This window comes from Pleurodeles waltl, chromosome 6 (assembly GCF_031143425.1).
Source record: "Pleurodeles waltl isolate 20211129_DDA chromosome 6, aPleWal1.hap1.20221129, whole genome shotgun sequence".
NCBI classification, from domain to species: Eukaryota; Metazoa; Chordata; class Amphibia; order Caudata; family Salamandridae; genus Pleurodeles; species Pleurodeles waltl.
The window spans coordinates 52858882-52883106 of NC_090445.1; the positions used below are offsets into that span (position 1 = coordinate 52858882).

The window sequence follows — 24225 nt, forward strand, 5'->3', positions numbered from 1 at the left end:
AAAGCTGATCCGCCGCCATTTATGATGGAGTTAACTCCATGAAGAGGGATGGTTTTCTAAATTATGAGTAATACTTCTAGCATGTTCAGAAACAGCCCAACATGGTAGGGTGAGGACATGGGCACTAGCAGTGTACCACCACTTTGGTGGGGCGTTTACAATGATGACATTTAAGAGTAAAGATTTCAGACATTTTCTTTAGTTCAACATGACAACGTCGGCACTCAAAAGGAGTGGGCCCTTCCAGGTCAACAGGGATGCTTAAGGATTGAGGGTGCTGTCTGTTGAAACATTCAACTGAGAAATCTTCGGTTTGCAGCAGATGTGGGGGACCAGTACGTGCTGCCACAATAAATAATATAACATATTATACTGCAAGGCAAGTAACACATTCTAGGCTACTTGATTAGAGATGTGTGATTAAAAATGTTCCTAAATTATATTTTCTTCGTTTTGTTAACATTCCTGATCGCAAAGTTACCCATGAATAAAATAATTCTTATGATTCTAAGTCACATGATTATATTACATTAGCATATAATGAACCACAAATGTTTTAAAATACCTAGATGCATGTGTGAACTGATTGTGGGGCATCATGTGGAGACCCTAATACCCTGTAGTAGTAAGATGTTCTCTTGAACCTATATCTGAATCCAGACCTCTCTATACCTCTCTATAACCCTGAGAAGTGGGTAAAAAATACCTTTCTGTTTTCTTTTTCTCTAAAGAAACTAGAGCTTCCTTTGAGGATAAGGAAACTTTCCCTAGTGTGGACCCCAGAAAAGGACTTTTCATGACAACCCCACCCAACAGTGTGATCTCCGCAGTGGACATGGCCACTACGTTGGTAAAACCTATGCCGTCATGGCTGAAGATTCTAAATGTGGCACAGTGATGGGCAAAAAGGAGAATGAAGGTCCTTATGCAACAATGCACTTGTAAAGGTAACCATGATGGAACTGAACGCACTGAATCCAATCTGAGCCCTTACGTAAAGTATAGTAAATGAAGGGCCTTATTTATACTTTTTGGTGCAAAACTTGCACCATTTTTTTGCACCAGCTGGGCACCATATTTATGGAATGGTGCAAGCCGGTGCAAAGGGTAGGCTAGCTTAAAAAAAAATGATGTTAGGCAGTTTTGAGTCAAAATAAATTATTCTGACCAGATTAGCATCATTTTGTGACGCTAAGGGGCATATTTATACTCTGTTTGCACTGAATTAGCGTCATTTTTTTTTTTACTCTAATTCAGTGCAAAACTAACTCCATATTTATACTTTGGTGCTAGACCCGCTAGCACCAATTTTTTGCAGTTAAAGTCATTTTTGGGAAGTGGAAACCTACCATGCCTTAATGAGATGCAAGGTAGGCATTCCCATGCAAAAAATGACTCTATGGCCTTATCACCATATTTATACTCCCATATAAAAATGTTGCAAGGGAGGGAGGAGGGGTCAAAAAATGGGGCAAAGCTTGCTTTGCCCCATTTTTTAAGACCTGGGTCAGGGCAGGCGTGAGGGGACCTGTGGCCCTATTTCCATGGTGGAACACCATGGAATAAGCCCAGATGTGCCCTCCCTAGGCCCTAGGGGCATCCCCACCCACACTAGAGGGACTGCGAGCATGGGGGACCCCATCCCAGGTAAGTACAGGTAAGTGCATTTTATTTTTGAAAGTGCCATAGGGGGCCCTGAAATGTGCCCCCATACATGGCACAGGGTGCAATGTCCATGCCCAGGGGACCCCTGTCCTCTGTGCTGGCCACTGGGGTGGTGGGCATGACTCCTGCCTTTTCTAAGGCAGGAGTCATGTGGCATGGTAGGTTTAGCACCATAAAATGACGCTAATCTGGTTAGAGTCATTTTTTTTTTTACTCTAACCTGCCTAAAGCCATTTTTTGGTGCTAAAACCTCTTCTTCTATACTGCCAGCCCCACCCGACTAAAGGCATTTTTTAAAACTCTAGCCTACCCTTTGCACCGGCTTGCACCATTCCATAAATATGGTGCCCGGCTGGTGCACAGAAATGGTGCAAGCCGGTGCCAAACTTTTTGGTGCAAAACTGAGTTATTGCAGTTTTGCAGCAAAAAGTATAAATAAGGGCCAATATTTTGTAAGTTTGTGCCACTTTTGTGTCATAAAATGACATTAATGCGGTGCAAAAAAAGTTTAAATCAGGGCCTTGGTGCTAGATGGGTCTAGCACCAAAGTATAAATATGGAGTTAGTTTTGCAACGAATTAGAGTAAAAAAAAAGGACACTAATTCGGTGCAAACAGAGTATAAATATGCCGCAGAGTATAAATATGCCCCTAAATATGGCGTTAAGGCCATAGAGTCATTTTTTGCACGGCAACGCCTACCTTGCATCTCATTAAGGCAAAGTAGGTCTCCACTTTCAAAAAATGACTTTAACTCCATAAATTTGATGCTAGAGGGGTCTAGCACCAAACTATAAATATGGAGTTAGTTTTGCACCGAATTAGAGTAAAAAAAAATGACACCAATTCGGTGCAAACAGAGTATAAATATGCCCCGAAGTGTGTCTATTAGGTAGTCTAGAGCAACTACGTAGCTAGTTCGTTTCATATGTCTAAAATTATACATGCCTCTAATTTACATTCTCAACAAATAGGTTAATAGGTGGCTCATAGCTTAAGGGGGTTTTACTTCTCTACTTCCCATGGTAGTTAAAGACGACTGGTTGAATGTTGACCAACATAACTGTCGAAGTAAATCTGAGATCAAATGGGTGAGTACGTTTGTTCATTTAAGATCATAGGAACAGGAGCAGCAGGGGCAAAGGGCCACCAGCAACCCCCAGAGCTGCTTAACTGACCCACAATTACATATCATTTCTATATTGCACCCACACATATGATACACATCACACCCAAAATATATTTCACACATTCATTACAGACTCCTTATATCGTAGTAACACAAACAACTTGATGTTAATCTCAACTTTTCATTGTTATAAGCATTGTGGGAGCATTATGAAATGTGATATGTTATACAATCTTCTTTGAAAGTGAAGGCTACTTATAATGGCATCCCATGACCACACGTGCTGCCAAAAACACTGTATAAATCATAGACCACCACTGTGTGTCCATGACAGATGCAATAACACATGGCTTTAGTGTGGGTTGATCTAAAACATGCCTGACCCTTGTAAAAAAACAGTGTTTTATGGGGGGTGACCCATTGCCCCTCTTGCTATATGTTAAGATGTAGTGTAGTCAATCGATCTGCTAGGGTTAAGCAGTCTCTGACAGCCCTAAAGTAGGTTAAAGTGGGTCAGGCTCATTAAAAAGAACCATGTACAGAAACACATGTGCTAAAAGTTGAACACTGTAAGTAGAAAAGATTGTTTTCTTTATAAATCACCTTGTTGAGGTCCTCTAGGTTGGGATCAAAGCCACTCAACATGGTGATGTCAACGATGGCCATCCCAGACAGCTTGGACCGCTCTTCACGCCTGAAAAGAAATACATCATGCAGAACTAGGTTGACTAAGAGATCACATTTCAATATGAAAGACAAACATAAGTTACATTTCAGTGTGTGGTTGTGCTGTAGTTTTCAAACTTGTCTTCTGTAGCATAGAGGTGGGTGGGAGAAAGCAGAGGTGATTCAGCAAAAGGGAAGGCTATATATATACACAACCAAGTGACAAAGGACGGTTTAAAGTCTCGTATTCTAACTTCTACAATCTACATACATTTGTTCTGCATTTAGGCCAAACTAATCTGTCACAGGGTAACCAATCACACCGATGGAGATGCCCTACAGCTCCTCTGTAGATGGTGGGTCTTCAAGCCTGGCACTGGCAGTGATTCAGGTTAATGAGGAAATCACAAAGGGGATTGGAAACCCAGCTCAGATTGTCACTGTGCTGCACAGTTAGCAAATGGAGCATCATGCTCACCCCTATTTATATATACATGAAAGACAAACATTCTTCACAGCACACTGACTGTACTCTTCTCAAGCCAAAATTTAGCTCTTTAGTAGCCAGTTCCCCATATCATATATTTAATTCCATCATGCTGTCAATAATGAACACGTTACCTACCTTCGTTAACACCTTATCTGGTAGAAACAATATCTATTCGCAGATTCCTTACCTTTGAATTTCCCCAGGCGTCAGACTAGATTTGGAAGATTTTTTGTGAGCAGTACCCAGGGACGCCAGAAGGTGGCATCAATCAGCTCTGCGCACCATCTTCAGCATCGTCCCCATCGGAAGTGACGTCCATGTCACCTACATAGATGCCACCTCTGTGCAGTGATGTCGGCTACTTTTCACGACTTTTCATACCAGGAGTGCGAGCCATTAAATTCATTGACACAGGTGTGTCCAAACTAAGCCCTGAAAGGGATCATCCCTAACCCTGGAAATCTGTCCGCAGAGCAGGTAGGGTGGGTGGGTCAGTAAGGAATCTGCAGATAGATATTTTCACCACCAGATTAGATGTTACTGAATGTAAGTAACCTATTAATCTAGAGACTGCTAGCCACAGATTCCTTACCTTTGAATAGATACCCAAGCAATACCGTCCCCAGTGGTGGGTCTGCAGACAAATTTGAACTAGGAAGTCTTGCAGGACTGAATGGGCCTTAGTGTCTGTGGCTGAGCACCTGATGTTCAGGAAGTAATGTTTGGTAAACAAGTGCAGGGAAGCCTGCGTTGCTGTCTGAAAGATGTCCAGGACTGGGGCTCCACATGCTAATGCAGTTGTCACAGCTTTAGTTCCTGTGGAATGAGCCCGTAAGCCCTCAGGGGGCTGCTTCTTTGCCAATGCTCAGCAGATTTTGATGAAGATAATGACCCATTGAGAGATGGTTTGTTTCTGCACCACTGGACATTACTATGCACCAACATACCTCACGAAAGGCTGGTTGTCCGCCTGGAACTCTCATGTATGGTGTCACAGTGTCCTTTCCTCTGGATCTGCATGCCACTGAACAAAAAGGCTCACCTTCCGGCATCACCAACTCAGAAAACTATTATAGCACAGAGTTATGGTGAAGCCAGTCGCGGGGAAGGGAATTAGGGTAGGGAACAGCAGGGAGAGAGATCTGAAAAGAAAAAGGTTAAAACAAATATGCATTTGCTCATTCATAGAAATGTAACTTATCAATAGACTCTTGACTAAATGGGTCTCCGAGATATCAGATGGAGACCCCTTCTGAAATGAGAGCAAAGCCCCTTCTTTGAAACATGGAACAAGAATAGACTACAACCTCATAAACAAGAGATGGCAAGAGCTTTGGACTATGATTACACTCACAATATCAATCCTGTAACATCTCTGAATTCACAACATAAAACTTTGATCATGACCTAGAAAATCTCAAAAAAAGAATTAAATAAGCTTTTCACACTTTAAGCTTTTCAAAGAACAATGAAAAATACTTTCACATTCACAACTATAAAGACCAATACGTTTTACTCATTGAACTTAAAGCGCTTTACTTATAATACCAGGAAGTGCTTTTACTCAAGTGGCCTAAAATCACTTTGATTGTTGTGCCAAGAACCTTTTACTCCTGTGAATTAAAGCGCTTTGATTGTTTTGCCAAGAGTGCTTTACACCTGTGAACTGAAGCGCTTGAATTGTTATGCCAGGAGTGCTTTACATCTGCGAACTGAAGCGCTTGTATTGCTGTGCCAAGAACGCTATTCATCTATGAACTGAAGCGCTTGAACTGTCGTGCCAATGGCGCTTTACATCTATGAACTGAAGTGCTTGAATTGTCTTGCCAAGAGTTCTTTACATCTGTGAACTGAAACGCTTGAATTGTCTTGCCAAGAGTGCTTTACATCTATGAACTGAAGCGCTTGAATTGTCGTGCCAAGAGCGCTTTACATCTGTGAACTGAACCGCTTGAATTGTCGTGCCAATAGCGCCTTACATCTGTGAAATGAAGCACCTGAATTGCCGTGCCAAGAACGCTTTACATCTGTGAACTGAAGCGCCTGAATTGCTGTGCCAAGAACGCTTTACATCTGTGAACTGAAGCGCCTGAATTGCTGTGCCAAGAGCACTTTACATCTGTGAACTGAAGCGCCTGAATTGCCGAGCCAAGAGCGCTTTACATCTGTGAACTGAAGCATCTGAATTGCCGTGCCAAGTGCGCTTTACATCTGTGAACTGAAGCGTCTGAATTGCCATGCCAAGAGCGCTTTACATATGTGAACTGAAGCGCCTGAATTGCCGTGCCAAGAGCGCTTTACCTTTTGGAAGTAATGACTTCCTCCAAACTTGGAATCATCAAGGCCTTACCGCTATGAGTACGACCTACTCGTTTTTGAATGCACCGTGGAAACAAGGATACTTCGGTTGGATGACACTCTGCCATTCAAGAACTCTGCTCTTCTTCAGAGAAACCCCCATGAGGTCTGGCTGCATCGAAGTCTTCAAAATAGTGAGCAACATGCTTGGGTGTGGCTGGGCTTTATAGGACTGCCACACCCCAAGATGGCTGCTGCCTCTAAAAACATGGGAATTGTAGTCCCTTCATAAAATAGCACTGATAAGTGCATCTTGTCCACCAATGTCCTGAACCTGCAGCTCTGAGCTTTGCCACAAGGCAGACAACACTGATGGTCACCTTTAGAACAAGAGGGGATAACAAGTGGTGCGCATAAACCGCCGCAGAGCCGCGCCGCGGAGTTTAGGGCGAGACCTGGATCACGCAAGGCCTTATTCCTGACATACGTTTAAGGTAAAAAAACAACGTTCTTTCTGGGTCCAAGTGGTGGAGTCACTCCTCTTCTTTTGAGCGATGTGGAGGAGAGTGGAAAGTGGGCAACGTGACAGATTGGCCCACATTAAATGGTGTTACCACTTTTGGCAGGAAAGCACATCTTGTCCAAAAAAATGGACAAGAATAGAAGATGGGATGATAAAGCCTGCAGCTCACTCACCTTCTAGGCAAATGTAATTGCCACAGGAATGCTGTTTTGATTGTGAGCAGTCAGAGGGGACAATTATGAAGAGAGCCCCGAAAGCAGCAAACATCAAGAATGTGAGGACCAAATTTAGGCTGCACTGAGGCATGATAAAAGGAGAAGGGGGAAACATATGTACAAGACCTTTTAGAAATCTATTTGCAATAGGGGACTTAAATAAAGAGGGTTAGTCAGGCAGCAGCAGGAAGGCAGACAGAACTGAAAGATAACCCTTCTGAGTGCCCAAAGCAGAGCCCTGCTGGGCAAGGTTAAGAATAGAAAGAAGAACATCAGAGAAGGAGGCAGAAAGTGGGTTAATGGACTTCTCTGTACAATATGATACAAATATCTCCTCCCGGTAAGAGTATGCCAACTTGGTGGAGGGAAAATTGGCTGCCTGAATAACACTGCAGACTTCAGGAGGAAGGTTGAAAGCTGTCAACTGTTGCCAGAATCTCTGTGCCCAGTTGGGAGCCACAAGGATGATTTGAGATCATCCCTGATCTTCTTAAGAACTCTGTGCAGGAGTGGTCTGGGTGAAAATGCGTACAGGAGGCCTGAACTCCACTCACGTCAAAAAGTGTCTCAGAGCGAGAACAACCTTGGAAACTCCAATATGCAAAACTGCTGACATTGCGCATCTCAGCAGAGGCGAACTGACTTAACCAAGGGTCTACCCACTACTGAAAGAGACCTTGCACCATCCCAGGATGGGGACACCATTTGTGTTCCGCTAGGCATTGACAGATTTTGAACCACCAGAGATATGTCCTACTGTTCCAGCCATGTCTAGAGACGCAGAAACTCTTGACAAATGGTCCATGACCCCACCCCGCTCTGTTTGTTGCAGTGCCACATGATGGTGTTGTCTGTGAACACCTGAACTAGCCTTCCCTTGACGGAGGGTAGAAAGGTTTCCAGTGCCAGTGAGATCACAAGGAGCTCCAGCATGTTCATGTGGATTCTGGATTCTGCCTGAGCATTGAGTCCTCTGATCTCCACCCCTCCCAGGTGACCACCCCTTCCAAGGAGTGACACATCTGTCACTACTATGAGATCTGGTTAGGGAACGGAGAGGGGTCTGCCTCTGACCCAGTCGTGGACCGTTAGCCACCATTACAAGTCTTTTGCAGTTTTCTTTGATATCTGGACCATATCAGAGAGATTCCCCTGATACTGTGTCCTCTGGACCTTTCGGTCCCACTGCAGAGCCTACATATGCTGTTGTATAGCTATTTTAGCCATGTTTTAGACACGTTGGTTTTAAGCTAACTATGCGTGCCGCTGTGCACTTTAACCCTGTTGCATTTTATTCTGCGTTGCTTTATTTTTTTAGCAATAGCAACATTTGCAGTGCTGTTTTATTTTCTTTATCTCAATGTACTTTTGCCTAGGAAAGCATTACGTTCTTAGTAGGACATTTATTTCACTTTGTGCTTTCTCCAAGGCTACAGTCAGATAGGGTTCCTGACAAACGTGGTATGCTGTGTCTCCAACATTCACAGACAACACACACTCATACTTGGGGACTATTTCTTAGAATGTCTAAACAACCAAAGTGACAGACAAATTGTGGCTGTGTATAGGCGGTGCGCACATCCCAGTTTCCTATTGTCCTGGATATCCGAAGTTCATGGTGGTGTGTCCAAATTAGACAGAGTGGAGTGCTCCAGTGGTAGTACACCCAGCCACAGGGTGTGGTACGCTGTTAACCACAAAGGTCACAGTCCATGTAGGAAAAGAAGAAAACCACGGCACATCACAGGGTCAAGCTGAGAATGCTTTATTGCTTGGTGACAAATCGGCGCTGAAATCCTCTGGTGTCATGAAACACACCAGATACGTGGTATGGGAACACAGTAATTTCTTCAAGTTTGTATAGCAACAGCCGACACGTGTTTCGTCATCCTTGACTTTTTCAAGGCTTATTAAATATAAACTATAAAGTTGAACTTGATAGGATTCCAAAATTTCAAGAATTGTACAGCAAGGACGACGCTACCTACACTTGGTTCTTTACAGATCAGACGCTCTACAGACTTACCAGGGTCTATTTCATCTGTATGCTATCATTGGTACACCTTGCTGTACAATTCTTGAAATTTTGGAATCCTGTCAAGTTCAACTTTATAGTTTATATTTAATAAGCCTTGAAAAAGTCAAGGATGACGAAACACGTGTCGGCTGTTGCTATACAAACTTGAAGAAATTACTGTGTTCCCATACCACGTATCTGGTGCGTTTCATGACACTAGAGGATTTCAGCGCCGATTTGTCACCAAGCAATAAAGCATTCTCAGCTTGACCCTGTGATGTGCCGTGGTTTTCTTCTTTTCATTTCTTAGAATGTCAGCTGTTTTATTATAAAAACACCCCCTTGTCCCAGACACGGTTGAGGGAGATTCCAGCCAGATGACCACAACTGTATGCTGATTGCTTCACTGCAGCTACTTGCCTAGACGGCCGGGCCCCTGATCCACATGCGGACGGAGTCTCTCTAGACTACAGGCTTCTTCCTCCAGGTATGAGTGATGGTGTATCTCCAGGAGGAAAACCCAAAGGGCAAGTTAGGCTTATTACGCTGTGCTCAGACATAGTGTAAGTAGGAGAAATATATGCATTACTCCTAGTGACAGTATGGTAGGATTATTTTTGTGGTTTACTCTGTTAGTAACCTGTTTGCTTTTATTGTGTGTTTCATCATCCTAGTTCTTGCAGTACACGCCTTTTTATCTAAGATGCAGTTGCTTCAATAAATCCTTATTGAATTATATTCTGCCTCTGTTGTCTTTGCCTGCATGAGCCCTTTTTGGTAACTTAGAGAAAGGTGCATGCTCTGATCTACCACGATTCCCCTGAGGAGTCATCCTGTCCCACAATCATCTTGGCTAGAGATGAGGTGCTGTTAGTTAGCCAGATAATTTGGCTGACAGACATCATGTGGTGTGGAATTCTACTTAGTGGCCACAATCCATGTGATCCTGTTTCCCAAATCCAGTAGCCTCATTAGCAAAATGAGAACCTACACAACAATGCCATCTGGCATGTGTCACCAGCAGGATGCAGGAGGCCATGAGGCCCAGCAGCCTCAGAGTCAGTCTCACCGAAATCCAGGACAGAAGCTGATGCATCAGTATCATATCCAGGTTATCCTGGACTTGCCGCTCAGGAGGATAAGCCCAAAACTGCACCATTTCCAGAACAGCTCCAATGAAAGGTAGCGTCTGCGAGGGAGTTGGTGTGACTTTGGCACATTGATGGTGAACTCCAGCGATACAGGAGGTTCACGTAGTCTGAAGATGGAAGACAACAGCATGAGGTGAGCTCACTTTCAACAGCCAGTTGTTGAGATAGGGGAAGACTGGTAGCCTTGATCTCTGCAGATGTGCTGCAACCACCGCCATCACTTTCGTGTATACCCGAGGGGCTCTGGTAAGGCAAACGGGGAACAGCAGGTAGCGCTGATGGGCACGTAGGACATGGATATGAAAGTAGGTGACCTGCAAGTCCAACACTACCATCCGTTCTCCTGGGTCCAGGGCCGACAAGACCTGAGCTAATGTGAGCATCTTGAACTTCTCCTTTTTGAGGAAGAGGTTGAGGGTTCGTGGATCTAGGATAGGGCGAAAGCTCTTGTCTTTGTGGGAGCTAGAAAGTAACAGGAATAATAACCACAGCCTACTTCTGGCACAGGAGCCCTCTCTATGGCTCCCTTGGCCAAGAGAGCTGTGACTTCTTTGTGGAGCGAGGACAAATGATCCTCCATCAGCTGGTCATAAGATGGAGGTACTGAGGGAGGAGTGTTTTTGAAGGGGAAGGAGTAGCCTCTGCAAACGATCTGTAGGACCCACCTATTATGTTCTGCCAGTGGTGGAGATGATGGTGGATTCTGCCACTCAATGGATGCTCAAGATCTGATAGGGCAAAACTAGGAGGGTTTGGAGGCTGCAGGTTCCGGGGTGGTGGTGGTTGGAGCACACGGCTGGCCACCTGACTCATGAGGTCAATAGGAATGACGCTGAGGTGTTGGCTATATAGGTGTTCTGTGCAAGCCACTCACCTGAATTCCAGGCATTTCCGATGGGGCGATGACAATTCCCCAATCCTGGTGAGGACTAACGTGACCACTATGAAGAGCACATTGCCCTCTCGCAATTTCTCAAGGGGAAGGAGGTTTTGGGAAGAGAAAAAGAGAGAGCTTCTGCTTTGTGGACTGTAGAATCGGACTGCTGGATCCTGGACTGTGTGTGTTGCGCATCAGGACTTCTGATTTCTCAAAATACTGGGTTCTTTAGGAATCTGAGCTTCAAAAGCATTACTTCATTAACACATTGAACTTGCATAAACTATTGCACATTGCATAATGTCAGCTATTGTTGACACATTTTGCATACATTTCTATGAGACTGAATAAGTCTCTTCCTCTTTTACAATACTTTCAGAGTCTCTGAAGCAATGTCCAAACTCAAAAACTTGACTAAAGGGCTTCTTTATGTTCTGGCGTAATCTCTTGCCAATAATAGTTCTGATAAACTTGCTCTATTTCCAATCTCTTAATTCTCAGGGGAGGGCTCGTAACAGGAAATACGTCTTTCCTTAATGTCTGTTTAGCGGTATTCCCACCCAAATGGTAAATCACGCTATTTCTTCTTGTCATAAATGTTTTAAAAGCCAGAACTCTGTTTTGTTTCATTTAACCAATTAATCTTTCTTTACCTTCAAAATAAGTTACTTGCATGAAAATTTCAGAAGAATCCAAACTGGGTTTTTTCACATTTCTTATTTTCTCTCTTTTACAGGAAATACAAGATTGTCAGCAGAAGACGGAAGAGGAGAGCTGGGACTCTGCAGGAAGCAGACTGGAGGGTTAGGATCGCTGGAACTCGACTAGAGGCTGTCTGGAGGACGAGAAATACTGGCTCTCGACTGGAAGCTGGTCGGAGATCAAGGAACACTGGAACATGACTGTAGGCAGGCTGGAGAACAAGGAATTTGACTTGCACTGGAACTCGACTGGAAGTAGGCTGGAGGACAAGGAACTCGACTTGACTGGAAACAGGTGAGCAGAGCAATAGGTACGAAGCCAAGCAAGGCCTCAAACTCACAAGCATCCTTAAATAATGAAATGTGCACATTTACCTTTTGGCAGCTTATTGCTTGCTAAGGAAATTAGCAATTATCCTCCTGATTGTAACACTTGTTCAATAGAGATCACATTGTGAAGAGCACATGTTCTGGCAGTTACAGTTGGAGCAGGTGGAAAGGCAGTTGGTTGCTTGTTGAGGAAATGACCAATTGTCCTCCTGATTGTGGCACATGTTCAATACAGATCGCATTGTGAACAGCACGTTTTGGCAGTTACAGCTGGAGCAGGTGGAATACAATGTGCATAATCAACAAGCATTGGTTATAATAAATGAGACATTTGACAAGCATCAGTTATTGCAAACTTGATATTCAAGGATGTAATGAATATACCCAAATAAGTCTGAATGTTGCAAGCAACAGCATCTTAATGTAATCGAGCTCTTGGATGAGCTAGTGTACCCACAACAATAGGTGATGTGGATGTCACACCCGGGGCGGCCTCTGCCGCATGGAGCCGATCAGTGAGATGATCAGTGAGACCTAGCAAGGGGACTGCCCACGAAAAATCTTCTGGATCCATTCTGACGCTTGGGGGAATTCAAAGGCAAGGAATCTGCAGCTAGAAGTCTGCATCAGATTTTCTTTTACATTCTAAAATTACTTCCCATTCTGGCAAAAGTTATAATTTTGCAATAATGTTACTTATTGTACTTATCACACCCATTTTTATGTTGAATAATCTCTATTGATTGAAAACTATGACTAATCACATACTTGGTGAAATCTGTAAAAGTTCAAGTGAGTCAGTAGGAAACATTAAAAAAAGAAATGTGTGCCCTTATTTGTATATACAGTGTGGAAAGTTAGTGGCAAGACAACTCCCTGGAACAAATAACATTTAAACACAGATAACCATGTTAATGGATTCAACAGATGGGTGCAAAGACTAGTGGAATGTTTGTTCTGCAGATGAAGATCCACAGCAAGGGTTACATTTGTGGGAAGAAGAAACCATATACAGTAGACTCTACCTCCTTCTCTTGCTTTCTTGTTCCCATAGCTACTTCCTTTTCTCTCATTTTATACTTGCTAGTACAGAAATAAAGAGATAAGGTTAGCAGTATCAAGGCCTAGGGACAACAAGTATTATGGTCACTAGGCTGAGTACGAAAATAAGTTACTTACCTGTAAATGTGGTTATCCAGCATTGGTATCTTTCATAGATTCACACGCTTGAATCATTCCCTGCCGTCGAAGTGGGAGTCCCACTGTATATAGAAAGCAGTAAAAAACAAATTATCTCTTTTTTTCATTGTAGTCAATGGCAAAAATACATCCACTTTCCTAGCTTATTAGCTTCATTAGGAAAGGCCCAAAGTTCAGCCAATCAGGCGAGACCACCCCTTTAGAACCCTCAGCACAGAGGCTCAGTCTCTCAGATTTTCCCACACTAGTGACTTGAAGAGACAAAAGAGGTGAGCCCCCATGGGGAGGAGGGTGGGTCGTATGTGAATCTATGAAAGATACCAATACTGGAGAACCACAGTTACAGGTAAGTAATGTATCTTCTTCTCCAGTATTGGGGTATCTTTCATAGATTCACATGCTTGAATCATAATAATCAGCAGTACAAGAAGATCTTTAAGTTCTGCAATTATCAGAAAAACATATTTCTCTACATTTCTTTATATATTAACTTATAGAGGTAGTTAGATATCCTTAACAATGTCTAAAATCATACACATACATCTTTTTTATCTATATAAAAGATAAATATCAGTGTGGAAATAACATTTGAGGATGGTAGGTAAAGAAGATTATTGGCTCACCTTATCCAAATAAATTGCGCAACACTGCTTGTCCTACCGCGCCATCCATCCTGTCAGTAGCATCCAGGCAGTAGTGTTGAGTAAAGGTGTGGGAACGCGTCCATGTTGCTGCTCTGCAGATCTGGTTCGGTGGCACTCCTGCAAATAGAGCTGCTGACATAGACACCGCTCTAGTGGAATGTGCCTTGACATTGGATGAAAGCGGTCTTCCCGCTAGCTGGTGGCAGAATTGTATGGCAGAAGAGATCCAGCGTGCTATGGTTTGTTTGGAAACAGCATTGCCACTAGTGACTTGGCCGTAGCTAATAAACACCTGTTCAGCTGTATGAAAGCTGCTAGTCCTCTGTATGTAGAATTTCAGACATCGTTTAATATCTAGGGAATGTAATGCTTGCTCTGCTGGAGTTCGAGGATCCAGAAAAAATGTCTTCAAAACCACTGGTTCATTCAAATGAAAGTTCGAAGGAACCTTGTGAATGAATTTTGGGTTAGTTCTCAGAATGACCATGTCTGATTTAAATTGCAGAAAAGGTGGTGAGACTGTGAATGCTTGGATGCCCCTCACCCTCTTCGTGGAAGTGAGGGCTAGAAGGAGAGCCGTTTTCCAAGAGATGTATTTCAGGTCTGCTTTGTGGATAGGCTCAAATGGATGCTTCATCAATTGGGACAGCACAATATTCAAATGCCAGGAAGGTGGAGGACGCTGAATCGGAGGAAACATCCTGAACAAGCCTTTTAGAAATTGTTTTATTATCCTGGTTGACCATAAGGATGGTAATACTGCCGTCTGGCTGAAACGAGATATGGCAGCTAGGTGGACCTTGATAGACGAATGGGAGAGACCTGAGTTCGCTAAGTGTAACAGGTATGGAAGGATCTGTTCTGGAGAGGACTTCAGAGGACGAACATTAGAAGTTTTGCACCATATGCAGAACCTTTTCCACTTGAGTTTGTACGTCTTATTTGTAGATTGGGCTCTGGCAGAGGCAAGCACTTCTCGACAGTCAGAAGGGATATCTAAGCCGTCAAACTCATAGAATTCAGGAGCCAGGCCGATAATCGAACAGAAGTCGGGTTGGGATGACGGACCTGTCCCTGATTCATCGTTAGCAAGTCTGGTGTTGGTCTCGCCCGCATGTGAGGCTGTTCCGAGAGTAGTAGAAGCTCCGTGAACCAAAACTGGCACAGCCATTTGGGAGCGATCAATAGAAGCCAGCATGGTTCCCTCTTCATATTCTGCAGAAGTCTCGGGATGAGCGGGGGAAAAGTGTAGGCAGAAATCCCTGACCATTTGATCAAAAACGCATTCCCCTTTGACCCTCTCTGCGGTTGCCAGCTTGCAAAGTGTTGGCATTTTTTGTTCTCTTTTGTCTCAAACAGATCTAGACTGGATTTGCCCCAACTACGAAAGAGGCAGTTGAGAATTGTCAGATTGAGTTCCCATTCGTGACAGGTGGTTCGAGTTCTGCTTAAAGCATCCGCCCAAGTATTGGAAACGCCCAGAAGATGTTCCGCTGTGACTGATATCTGATGCCGAAGCACCCAATGCCATAGTTCCTGCAGAGACAGCGCCTGTGATCTTGTACCCCCCGGTTGTTGAGGTAATGCATGACTGTGGTGTTTTCGGTTTTTATCAACACTGAGGAGCCTTTGATCTTGGTGATGAAGGCTTTGAGCGCCAAGGAAACTTCTTTTAATTCCAATATGTTTATGTGGAAAGCTGATTCCTGTGTAGACCATCTTCCTCTCACTGATAGGTGCTGTAAATGTGCACTCCATCCCTCCAAGGACGCATCTGTTGTTATAATGTGCACTGGTTTGTCCTTCAAGAAGGAGAGATCCTCTGAGATGAGAGGGGTGTCCTTCCACCACTTTAGGGCTTGCCTCGCTGGTGGAGTTATTTGAACTACATCATCGAAAGATCCTTCTATTTGCCTCCCTTGAATGTCCAATTGTTGCTGAAGTGTTCTCATGTGGAGACGACAGTTTGCTATCAACGGAATGCATGAAGAAAGCATCCCCAGAAAAGACTCGTAAGTCCGAACAGAAGCGTACTTTCTTCTGCTGAGACAGGTCGCTAGATCTTGAAGCCTTTTCTGTCTGTCGTGCGAAGTAAAAGCTCTCGCTTGCTCCGTGTCCAAGACGGCTCCAAGAAAGGTGATGTTCTGTGAAGGATCTAGGTGACACTTTGGGTAATTGACTATGAAGCCTAATGTCCTGAAGAGAGATAAGCATGTTCTTGTGTCCCTGGCCGCTTTTAACGCTGTTCGCGCTTTTATTAGCCAGTCATCTAAGTACAGGAACACATGAATCCCTCGCTGCCTGAGGTAGGCTGCAAATGGTGCCAAGACTTTGGTAAAAACTCTTGGGGCCGATCTGAGGCCAAAAGGTAATACTCTGAACTGATAATGGGTACCTGCAACCTTGAACCGTAAGAATTTCCTGTGACTGGGATGAATGGATGATGTGGAAATACGTGTCCTGGAGGTCCAAGGATGCCATGAAATCTCCTTGGTTGAGTAGGCGTAGGACATCTTGAAGGGAGATCATGCAAAATATTGCTTTTTGAGGAATTTGTTCAGAGAACAAAGGTCTAAATTAGGTCTTCAGTCTCCTGTCTTTTTCGGTATAAGGAAGAAGCAAGAGTAGAAGCCTGCTCCCCTCTGATTCCTTGGTACGATCTCTATTGCTCCCTTGTCTATCAAGATGGCAATCTGCACTAGGAGTTCCTTTAGATGAGTAGGTGGTGGTCCCTTTGGTGGTACGTGAGAGGGAGGCTGACTGAATTCTAGAGTGTGTCCCTTGCTGACAATATCGAGGACCCATTTGTCTGATGTAATCTGGGACTACTGGTGACGGACTGGAAATTCTGCCCCCTATCAGAGTGTTGGAATAGGGGTTGGGTGCAGGCAACTGATGCAGGTCAGTGTTTTCTTGCTGCTTCTTTGGCCTTGTAAGCAGATTTTCCTCTTGAGGTTTGCCCAGAAGTGTGTAGATGGTGGTTGTCGATAAGTATGCGGCTGCTGTTGACCAATGGTGGAACGAAATTGGCCTTGGTAGGATGAATATTGGCGGTACTGGTGTGAGCCGCCTCTGTAAGAATAGAGCCCTCTTCCTCTTGCTCCTCGAAAGGGCTGTCTTCTGAACTGTAATGTACCCAGGGATCTGCCTGTTTCGGTGTCTGTTTTAATGGATTGCAAAGCATCATCAATATGCTTACCGAATAACAGTTCACCATCATAGGGCATGTCGAAGATCTGTAACTGCACCTCTGGGCGGAACGATGTAGCCTTCAGCCACCCCTGACGTCTGAGTACAGCCGCCCCGGCTAACTGGTGGAAACCGATAGAGGAGACATCAATGGCACAATCTATCATCTCAGCCGAGATCTTCTCAACCTCCTGTAATATCTTGCGCGCCTCCGCTCTGCTATCCTCAGGCAGAAGGTCTATAAACTGTGATATGTCTGACCACATTTGACAGCCGTATCTTCCCAGGATTGCCAGGGAACTCGCTGCTCTGACCGTGGTGGCTGCCATAGTCAAGAATTTCTTGCCAATTGAATCTAACCGTCGCCCCTCCGTATCCGGGGGCACAGTCAAAGGTGAAGACGGATTCCTGGACCTTCGCTGAGCTGCCTGAGATATCACGGAGTCCGGTTTAGGGTGACTAACCAAGCAAGCTGGTGAATTATCTGGTGCCTTGTACTTCTTTTCGAGCCTTGGTAGCACCGCTGGTATTGAAGACGGGGTCTGCATGACCTTAAGCCTTTCTTCCCAAATAAAGGCAACAATAGGTATTGCTCTTACTGACTTTCTAGTGTCCTCCTTGAAATCATAGAGGAAATAGTCTGACTGCTTGGATGTTATTGGCAGTTGAAATCTTTTTGCTGCTCTCTCCATTACACTGTGGAAACCACCAATATCTTGCGGTGGAGAGTCGACTGGTGGTGGTGTAGAAGGGGATGGCGTCTGAATCTGATAGTCATCCCATTCCTGAATTACCGAGACAGAGTCTTGTATTTCGCCTTCCTCTTGTTCGTCATCTGACAAAGGTGGATCAATATCCTGGCCAGATGATGGGACTGGGATGGGTCCCCTAGAATCCGATGGCTGAATGGGAGTGCTCAGCGGTGTGGGTGGAGGCTGCACCGGAGTAGTGGTGCCAGGTGGAGGAAATCTAGTGTAATAATCTTGTATTATCTGCTGAAGGTTGGCAATCAAGGAGACAGGCATCTGGATAGTTTGTTCCTGTTGCAACTCCTGAGGTTTTGTGTGACTCTGCGCCTGTGGTTGTAAATAGAGTTGATCACTCTCCTCTTCATCATCTACGCACCACCAGGAAAAGGCCGTCATCCGAATATATATCGTCCTCTTCCTCATCATCAGCAAACAGATGTTGTGGGGTTGCTGGCGACACCTTACTAGGTGGTGTATGAGAAGGCAACAGGTAAGTAGATTTACTTCTTATTGCCAGAATCCTTAGAGGCAAGAAAGGGGATCCTCCATAGTGTTTGGTTGAAGACTCAGAAAATTAAGCTGTCGACGGAGCTGTCGTCGACGGTGCGGTCGTCGATGGTTTTGTCGTCGACGGTGCGGGCGTCGAAGGAGCTGTCATCAATGGTGTTGTCGTCAATGGTGCGGGCGTCGATGGAGCTGTCATTGAAGGAGCTGTCATCGTCGGAGCTGTCGTCGATGGAGCTGGCGTCATTGGCGATGCTGTCGACGGCAAAGTAGATCTTCGCGCCGTCGTCGCTGCGGCCGTCAGTGGATTCATCAACGATGAGCTTTGCAGCTTACTTGTTGATGTCGACGTGTGCATCGACGATAGAGACCTCACCTTCTTCCCTGTCGACGGTCTCTTTGAAATTTTGATGGTCTGAGCGGGTGAGGGACCGTATTTTAAACTCACCGACGTTATGGTAGACACTGACAATGGGGAAGAAGTCATAATCACTGGCGACGACAGAGCTGTAAATGTGGCCGTCGCTGTATTCGTCGGTGAAGCAAAGCCTGTCATCGATGATGCGGTCGTCGACGGTGTAGAAATCTTGGATGTCGACGGTGGTAGGGAACTTGAGGATTTCTTGAACTTCTTTGATGTGGTAGCTGGAGTAGATGGCTCAGAACGAACCTTACCACTATGTTCCCTGGAAGTTGATGGATGTTCCTCAGCTCTCTCCTTAAACACATGCAGCTTTTTGGCTGACTTACTGGTTTTGGGGGAAGAGCTCTCCACAGACCTCTTCCTTTTCTTTGAGGCCACTGAAGCATCACTGTCCTCATCCTCAGACAAAGTCTCTCTGGACTTCCGCTTTTGTAGCCAAAGTAGGAGCCTGGCTTCTCTGTCTCTGAGAGTCTTACTGGGAAATGTTCTGCAGATCTTGCAATCCTTGACTTTATGTTCAGGATAGAGACAGTAGATACAGTCCTTGTGAGGGTTTTCAAAATGAAGTCTTAATTTCCCACAGGTACCACAAGGTCTAAATAAACCTTTTCTAGCTGTAGACATGATGGAGAACGAACTACAGCCAAGCTAAGAATGAAAGGCTGAATAATATCTCCTGAAGAGAAAGTAAACTGAGCAGAGCTCAGGGAGACTCCCTTACACACGACGTGCGTAGAAAATCTGATAGACTGAGCCTCTGTGCTGAGGGCTCTAAAGGGGTGGTCTCGCCTGATTGGCTGAACTTTGGGGCTTTCCCAATTAAGCTAATAAGCTAGGAAAGTGGTTGTATTTTTGCCATTGAATACAATAAAAAAAAAAAACAAATAAAAATGTTATTTTTTATTGCTTTCTATATACCGTGGGACTCCCACTTCGACGACGGGGAATGATTCAAGCATGTGAATCTATGAAAGATACCCCAATACTGGAGAACATTGACTTATTGGTACATCCTAGCCTAGGGAAAAAGAGAATGAAGACTAAAAAGAGGAAGTAACCTCATGAATTAGAAATTCAGTGAGAAGCTTGAAGAGAGCCCTGCCAGGGTTAGCATCAGCTGCGAACTAACATGCATTTACCAGTGTTTTCCGAATTTAGGTAGTGTAGCCCATGTAGCTATCTTGCAGATCACATACAAGGGAGCATGAGGATGGAAGGTGACAGAGACTACCCTGTCCCTCAGCATATGTGTATTGAGGCACCTGAAGAAGGAGACTAGCAGCTTTGTAAAACTCACAGAGGCAAAAGACCACTGAGGAATTAATGTCTAGATGGCCATATTCCAAGGGAAGGACACACCACAGAAGATCCTGTCCAATAAAACAGCTTCCATCCTGCCCACATAGACACTGTAAAATATATAATGGATACGCTCTTCTGGTTAATGCAGAAATCAAACAGCATCTTCAGTAGGATACTTAGCTATGCATGCATGCAAACTATGTCCTTATGTGTAAGAAGAAGGACAAGACAGATCTTATAACACACTAACTCACCAGCCAAGGCTACTGTAACCCTTAAGAGCACATTTTGCATCACTAGCTTCATGTAAGTTGTGGACAAATTTCCTAATGGCATGTGAACAAAAATACAATGTATCAGATCATGGTCCCACACAGCATGTGCCCAAAATATCCCTGCTCAAACAAGCAACCTAACTTCAAGTTTCCCAATACTGTTAAAATTGTGCTCTGGTAGGAATCAGCTTGAAGATGAGCAAGTGCACCAGTGCTTAATTTGTAAAAACATTTAAGTGTCAGGGCCCTCATAAGGAGGCCATGAACCTTACACTACTCATAGCCCTTGCCAACTCTGGCAATGACAGCACCAACACAACTACACACCATCACACTCCTACAAGTGAGACAATTCAGATCATTCCAAGCCTCCAACGCTATAAGAATGGCTTGGGCGGTAGGTATTAGTCATTTTAAAATGAAACAAATAAACAACTACTCTTGTACACATCAGTAAATTAGATAAACATCGGCACCATGTGGCAGACTGTCATAAGTGCCAGTATTGCCAATTAAGTGAAGTTGATGAGCACCCGCAACTACAGGCTTAAATTAAGCACTGGAAGAACACATCACCACAAACAACTTATTAGCAAAGGATGAAAAGGGCTTGTATTCCACAATAGAGCTACCATAGTTTTTTTAAGCTCTCCCCTTATAGATTTTTTTTATAGATCACTTTTTCTTTTTCGCCACTGTTTCCATGTTCTTAAATTCCTAAATGTTCTTAACCTACCACAGCTAGATCTAAAACAGCACCCTCATCAAAAGCAAAAGAGATCTTCATAGCACTCTATACACTCACTGAAGGCAGATCTGACATGGCACTCCCATGCTTATAGATATATTTCAAACACAGTATTCCAGATACTTAAGCAGACATATCTTATGTAGCACTCCACATGCTTATCATATACCAAATTTGCACAGCACTCCATGTACTTACCACAGACAAAGCTTAGATAGCACTTCATATGTTTACCAAAGATAGGTCATGCACAGCACTTCATACACCAGAGATGGATGATATTCATCACTCAATACATGCATCACATGACTTATACAGCACAAATTCTTACCAGAGACAGGTGTTACACAGCACTATAATTAATTACTGGAGATATATGTTACTCTGAACTCCATACACTTACCCCTAAAATATTTATACAGTACACCATTTAATTACTGCAGATATGTTACACATCACACCATAGATTTATCACAAGCATAATTTACAGCATTCTTCCCACTTACCACAGATACACCATATACACCACCTCCTTGGTTTTCCCTTCGAGCGGCACAGCCTGGCGCCTGCGTCTGCTGCGGAGGTCCTGCCAGTGGATCCTGGCAGAGGGCTCTTCATTGACATCATCTCCTTCGCTGTAGTCGTAGTCTGCATCCTCATCTTCAGGAGCAACAGGAGAGTAAAAGCAAACACAGCACAAAGTGTCACACTTGGCCTGTGAACCTGCCCATTACAAAAGATGATGGACTGATAGTGAACAGAAATCAAGCCAGTGCCTTTGCCTTTGAAGATGGTAACAAACCAATAGATGGCTGGCTCACAGGAAAACACTACAACTCATAACCCTCAGAAGCCCCTGAGATCAGCAACCACGTCAAATATAGCCACATCACAGAACTCACATAGGCAGATCACTCCATCGTCCACTTCAGCATCTCCAGCCCCGCATCACCACCCCTAAAATGGCCATTGCTCCCCACTACAGCTGGAGCAAAATTTCAGAGACCAGCTGAACAGGTATCATCCTTGATAACAAGCCCACCATAAAAGCACAGAGCAGCACCATCTCCTCCGCCTGCTTCATCACTCTGCACATGCTACGTACGATCTTCAAATGACTACCCCTGGACAAGAGATGCACCATGACAGAGGCCCTCATCACCACTCGACTGGACTATGGCAATGCTCTCTACGTAGGAATCGCTGGACCCCTCCTACTGAGACTTCAAGCCATACAGTATGCCGCAGCCTGACTCATCCTCGACATGCCCGATGAACCCAGATCACACACAACCCAGGAAACTCCATTGGCTCCCCCTACAGAAGTGATCCCCATATAGACTGCTGACCCATGCACACAAGGCTCTACACAACCAAGGACCCACCTACATTAACCACCCCTGAACTTCCACCAACCTGTGAAATGAGTACGCTCCACCTTCCTATTACTTGCCAACATTCCCCGCACCTAATGACACAGCAAAGACCTGGATAGCCTTCCCACACAGCTCCTGAACATCACCTCACTTCTGGAATTCCAAAGGCCCTCAAAAACTGGCTGTTCGAATGAGCCTTCCGGGACCTGCAAGTGCATGGCTACCCTATTGGTTGATTAGCAGCGCTTTATAAATCCTGATTGATGGATTGAGATCTTAAGCTGTGAAACACTTTCTGAGGCACAGTCCAAATGTAGCCTTGGACTTGTTTCAAAATGGCACCTTGGTCAAATTACGTGGTTGAGAACATTATTATAGCAGTAACAATAAACTTTGAGTATGAAGTGCAAACGGGAATAACTACAAATTATCACCTCTGAGACAAGACATTCTTCAGCATCTTCTATTCACTGTCAAGACCAAAGACAGAGTGAAAACTAAGATCCAGATTTACAGGTGAGTAATAATGTAAAAGTTGCAGATTTCCTTGAAACTACTGATAGTGGATCTCAGACAAATACCTAAAGGAACCTGCAAATTTTGCAAGCAGTGATTCAGTTGGTCTTTTCATTACAAAAAAAGTTCAAAATATTGCATATTCAAAATCAACACTTTATGGTGAAATAAATAGAAAATGTAGGCCTGTCAACAAGGTATCTAGCCACTGAGAAGGATCAGAGAAGACAGATGATAATTTCAGTTCACATTGCTTCTACCAACCAGTCACAATTGAGAATGTCCTTCCCAGAAGAAGCACTCATATTCTGTGCACAGTTATCATCTCATACTGATTCCTGACTCTCTCAGTGTTCTCATATTGTCCTGCCTGGAACGAAGCCTCTCAGGGAAATATACACACCTGAAAGAACCTCATTAACACACAGCATGGAATGCACGCTGAGAGCGCATAACTTGGTTGTGCCATTATGCATTTCAGAAGTGAAATTGAAATGTGATCAATGACATATATAATGTGCGTTCATTTGTAGTCATGTTAGAGTGGTGCATATAAAATCACATTGTACAAAGTGCATTTATAAGTAGAAATGTAGGAAAGTTATAGGCATGTTTAAATAATGATACTTATTGACTAGAAAAGTACACGTATAAGCATTTATATTCAATTTATTCAGATTATAGGATCATGGTTTATTGTTATACCATTTTATTTTTTCATCATTTAGTGTATTTAAAAGCAGAAATGCGCGTATTGCCACGTATTTGAATGTGGATTGAATTCTATGTTCAATTTGCTTGAGAAGGCCTGAAATATTTTTCCATGTTTAACCTTCAATGTGATGTTTCATCTCCATTGTATCTTCTTATTTTACAGGTGTTTCTGCAGAAGTCTGCAATTAATGAATGGTCTGTTCTTGGTTTGAGATAAGGAGGGCATGGGAACGTGTGCTGGCAAGGACGAGGATTGTTAACTGAAGAATGTGAAGATGAACTCCCTTCTGAGCTCCTGGAGACGGGAGGAGTCCAAAGTTGTTCAGATAGGTCGTCCTGATGTTCCGTTTGAGGAATGAAAGCCTAATTGGAGTTGTGGATTCCAAACTGTGTGCGGAAGATGGAAAATTACCAGTGATAATGACTTCAGCTCTCAAATGATCTGCTAGGCTTAAAGTGGTGCCAAGTTAGGGCAGACAGATTCCTACTTCCCTTTGACAAGAGCAAACCTTTAGAGAGCTAC

The 24225-nt window shown here is 44.0% G+C and overlaps 1 protein-coding gene across 1 annotated transcript in view; it reads right to left on the reverse strand.

The window, feature by feature from the left end:
• LOC138301475 (complement C4-like) overlaps window positions 1-24225 on the reverse strand; it is a 685953-nt gene that overhangs the window by 103284 nt on the left and 558444 nt on the right. Inside the window, exons 34-35 of the mRNA XM_069241987.1 lie at window positions 21603-21756; window positions 3397-3487 (exon numbers count right to left, since the gene is read on the reverse strand). Coding sequence (XP_069098088.1) covers window positions 3397-3487; window positions 21603-21756 — 245 coding nt within the window. The remainder of the gene's footprint in view (window positions 1-3396; window positions 3488-21602; window positions 21757-24225) is intronic.